The 4,527-nt window shown below is 37.8% G+C and overlaps 1 protein-coding gene across 1 annotated transcript; it reads left to right on the forward strand.

Moving 5' to 3' along the window:
* The first annotated feature begins 1,108 nt into the window (after positions 1–1,108).
* On the forward strand, positions 1,109–2,047 carry LOC108389303 (olfactory receptor 5M5-like). The gene has a single exon (XM_017647820.3). The coding sequence runs from the start codon at positions 1,109–1,111 to the stop codon at positions 2,045–2,047; it is 939 nt and encodes a 312-aa protein (XP_017503309.3).
* Positions 2,048–4,527: the final 2,480 nt, after the last annotated feature.

Here is a 4,527-nt window from a genome sequence, read left to right on the forward strand (position 1 = left end):
AGAAATTTCCATGATGGTGTTTGCCATCACTTGCATCCTGAGCAGAAGTTGGGAGATGCACTTCATGTATCTAATGTCTTGTCTCCTCGGTTTTATGGTGAATATGGTAATTATTTCAGTGTGGCGTTTTATGTTTTCAAAATTTAAAGTGAATTCATGTTAATTTTTCTTAATATTTTTAAGAGTTTAAATGAGGTAGAATTACAACAAAATCATTAAGAATTTGTCAACAGTTTTTCAATATTTCCTCCTCTCCCACCAGGGAAACTTTAATACATTATTATTTCATGTGATCACTCCCCTACTGATTATTTTATACCACTAATACATGTGTATGTAAATATCAATCTAACATGCATAAACTCATACATATATATCAATACATATATGTGTATGTGTGCTTATATGTTTTCTTACAAAAAACACTGATTTACATTTGTGCCCATGAAACAATTTTGCCACAACAATTGGTAATAATACACGATGGAAAGAAGCCCCTGAGCTGAGTCTTAAAAATGAAGTAAGATTCGGTGGTGTGAGGCCACCTGCAGAAGATGGGAGCAGGGAGAATGGTCATTCATGGCAGGGGAAGGAAGAGCTTGAAAATGACCTTGAGGATAGAGAGGTAAGTAGATCCTAGTTTAAAACAATATGTGCCATCCAGCAGTTTCACTCCCCACATCAATTTACCTGTGAAAAGCAGATGAGCTTCAGTGACTGACGCTTAGAGACCACATCAAATAGTATATTGTGGAAAAAAAGATCACAAGTTTAAATAAAAGCCATGATTAATGAAATTGTTAAAGGCAAGCAAAAGTACAAAAATGTAATTAAAACTGGCAGAAAAGATAGTCTTTTCAAATGTGAAGAGGCTTGTAGGGAAGTATTTAAAATATGATTGTCTTTTTATATAAGGAGCTCCCTATATTAATTTATATATTTCCACTATCAATTGCATGTTTGCTAGGTTATTTCTTTATGCCACCTGCATGTATAAATTTGAGAGAAGAGAAAAAAGGATCATATGACATGATGGGCATGACAGATAAATGACCAATGCATTTTTATTTCCTTTACTTTTGCCCTCATTTGAAGCCAAACAAACACAATGTTAGAGGAAAACCACACGGCAGTGACTGAGTTTATTCTCCTGGGACTGACAGATCTCCCCGAGTTGCAGCCTGTCCTCTTTGTGGTCTTCCTAGTCGTCTACCTGATCACCGTGATTGGCAACGTGAGCATGATTTTGGTAATTAGAAGTGACTCAAAACTCCACACGCCAATGTACTTCTTCCTCAGCCACCTCTCCTTTGTGGACCTCTGTTACACCACCAGTGTCTCTCCTCAGATGCTGGTTCATTTCTTATCCAAGAGAAAAACTATATCTGTCATTCGTTGCTTTATACAATTCCACTTTTTCATTGTCCTGGGGATCACAGACTACTACATGCTCACAGTGATGGCTTATGACCGCTACGTGGCCATCTGCAAGCCTTTGTTGTATAACAGCCAAATGTCCAGACGTGTCTGCCTCTCTCTTGTTGCCGCTCCTTATATTAATGGCTTTGCAAATGGTCTGGTCCAGACCATCCTGATGCTTCGTATCTCCTTCTGTGGACCCAATGAGATCAACCACTTTTATTGTACAGAACCACCTCTCTTAGGCCTTGCCTGCTCGGATACTTATGTCAAAGAAATTACCATGTTCGTGGGGGCTGGTTCCAACCTCACCTGCTCTCTCACCATCATTCTCATGTCTTACATTTTCATTTTCACAGCCATTCTGCGTATCCGCTCTGCTGATGGGAGGCAAAAAGCTTTCTCCACGTGTGGGTCCCATTTGACCGCTGTCACCGTCTTTTTCGGGACGTTGTTCTGCACATATGTGAGACCCCTTTCTGAGGCATCAGTAGAGCAGGGAAAAATTGCAGCTGTCTTTTTTATCTTTGTGAGCCCCATGTTAAACCCTTTCATCTATAGCCTACGCAACAAAGATGTTAAAAGAGCAATCAGGAACGTTTTCTACAAGGAATCGTTTGCTAAATAAATGAAAAGACCACCTGTACAAGATTAACACACAATACACCTCTTATTTCCAATGTTTCAGATGCTCAGATACTGTTAAATTGAGATCTCCCTGCCTCATTCTGTTCCTCTCCTCATTTCCTGCATGGAACTCAAAGATAAATTAAATGTTTTTTATCCTCATGTAGAGTCTTAATATTTGTTCGTGTTTATATATACACAGAATTATATAGTATTATGTTGCCAGATAAACTCAATAAACATGAATTTACTCTATGTATCATTCTTTAATTTATTTTAATTTTCACTAAACACTTTTAGATTATACATGCTTGTTCATATAGCAGTGTTTTTCAGCTATTTTCTATGCCATTCCAAGCAAAGTGAAATGTTTCTAAACGCTTTGATAATAGTTGGAGATTTTTTTCTTTCAGTTGTATGGCCATATCCTCTGCCCAATTTTAAGGTGTTACTTTTTATCTTTAATTCCTATATTTGTAACAGCTATTCGTGTATTCTGTATTAGTTACTAAACTCTTAATGATATACCAGGTGCAAATATTTTCAACCTGTTTGTAGTTTGTATTTAATTTTCATGCATGATATATTTGGTGGTGCAGAACTTTTTATTTAAACAAAATTTAAATTTATTAATCTTTTTTTGTGTCTTGTGTATCTTGTCTAATCTATTCTTTTTTATTATAAAGCTGTTCTTTCTTTCATGTTTTAAAGTATTACTTTTGCATAGTTAAGTCTGTATTTTTGTTAGTATTATAAATGTTGCATAGCAGAATCTAACTCTATTTTTTAATGAAAATAATCAGTTTTTCATGTTTTGAACACTCCATTTTTTTTTCATTAGGTTTTTAGTGTAAACTCTGCCATCTACCAAGTTTTCATATATGCATCAGTTTGTTTCTGAGTTCTAATTCTAGGAACAGTTCGTGAATTTATTCATAAATACAAACTATTTGTATAAAAAAAGCTTTTCCAGCCATCATATGGAAGCTAGAAAAAGAGTATTTTCTTGAAGGATCTATGCCACAAGATGCCATTACAATGTTCAGGAGTAACTGTGCTCTTTCCAGAGTCCACATCCATCATATTTTTTTGTAAGACACACGAAAAGAGCTTCATTGATCCAGTAATGGTGGCTATGAGAATGAGAAAGACAAAGTTACTTACAGTCTGTAATTAGGTCTGTGGTTATTTTAAAGCTCATATTTATCCCATAATCAAGAATATAGGTGGTTCTCATTAATAGCTATTGAGCTCATAAACTATCACTGTGCCCCTTGCGTTCTGACTATGGGAGGGCAAGCTCTACTCTTCACCACGTCCCAATGTGATCGTTGTGAATTCTTAAGAATCAACACCCTTATCTTGAATTTTAAATATGCATTATCTCTTCAATCCCACCATGAACCAGAAACTCTTACAAAGTCTTTCACTACACTTTTGCTCTCTGCATTGACTGTATAGTGGTGAAGGAAGGTTTTCCCTGAATATTTATTAATAACTCTACAAATAAATGAGTGGATGAATGCCGCTATAGCTGAAGAATGGTTAGTATGGTGTGAGCATGTCACCACTGCACAACTACCAACAGTGAGTTTTCACGGACTAATGTTTTCCCTGTTTGAATCCCAGGCTCACAGTAGATTATTTATATGCCAGGGAAAGTCACTTAACCTCTCTATGAGTCAGTTTTCCATCTGTAAAAGGAAGATAATGATACTAATGACCCATGGAGTTTTGTGAGGATTCACTGAGCTGAGGCTTGTAAAGTGCTGAGCCTGATGCCTGGCAGATAGTAGGTACTCTATGCTTATTTTGTATTATTAATTCTTACCATTCCGTTTCTTTCCTCCTCTATCTCAGAGAAGTTAGTCACTCACCCCAGTTCATCTCCCTACAGAATTTCATTTTTGAGGGATAAGGAAATATATTCAATATAATGTAAAGGTCCCAGGGAGGGAATTACCAGGATTTGTTCATATTCACTGAATTAAGTGCATATTGCATACCCCTTATATTATTCAGCAAGCATTAGCTGATCACCGTTTTCCCCCAGGCTCAGGACCTGTGCTAGCTGTGGAGATCACTGTTCTTGCCATTTAGGGTCTGCAGTCTAGTGATGGGAATAGAAACATTAGCAGGTAATACAACAGAGTGTGTTAGACAAGGATGGGGGCAGCGCCCTAGGACAGCAGGGACGATGGAGGTCAGCCCCACGTCTGTGGAGGCAGAGAGAGCATCTTTTGTGAATATGTCAACTGCAGCCCTTGTCCCCACCAGGCGCAATGAGAATTTGAGGAGAATAAGGAATGCACTGACTGGAGGGAAGCTGGGGACATATCAAAATGGTGCTAGAAGGAAGCGCGGGCTCTGCAGGTTGAGGCATGGCAGATACCTACATTTGGGAAAAAGTCAACTGGCTGTGTGTGAATACAGGGGTTCAATCCCACCCTGCCACTTGCAGCTACGAGGCTCTATGTGAAT

The sequence above is a fragment of the Manis javanica genome, chromosome 11, assembly GCF_040802235.1.
Source record: "Manis javanica isolate MJ-LG chromosome 11, MJ_LKY, whole genome shotgun sequence".
Classification (NCBI taxonomy): domain Eukaryota; kingdom Metazoa; phylum Chordata; class Mammalia; order Pholidota; family Manidae; genus Manis; species Manis javanica.

What these genes read in the sequence shown, in the direction of transcription:
- LOC108389303 (XM_017647820.3), top strand. Translation starts at nt 1,109, where the DNA reads ATGTTAGAGGAAAACCACACGGCAGTGACTGAGTTTATTCTCCTGGGA.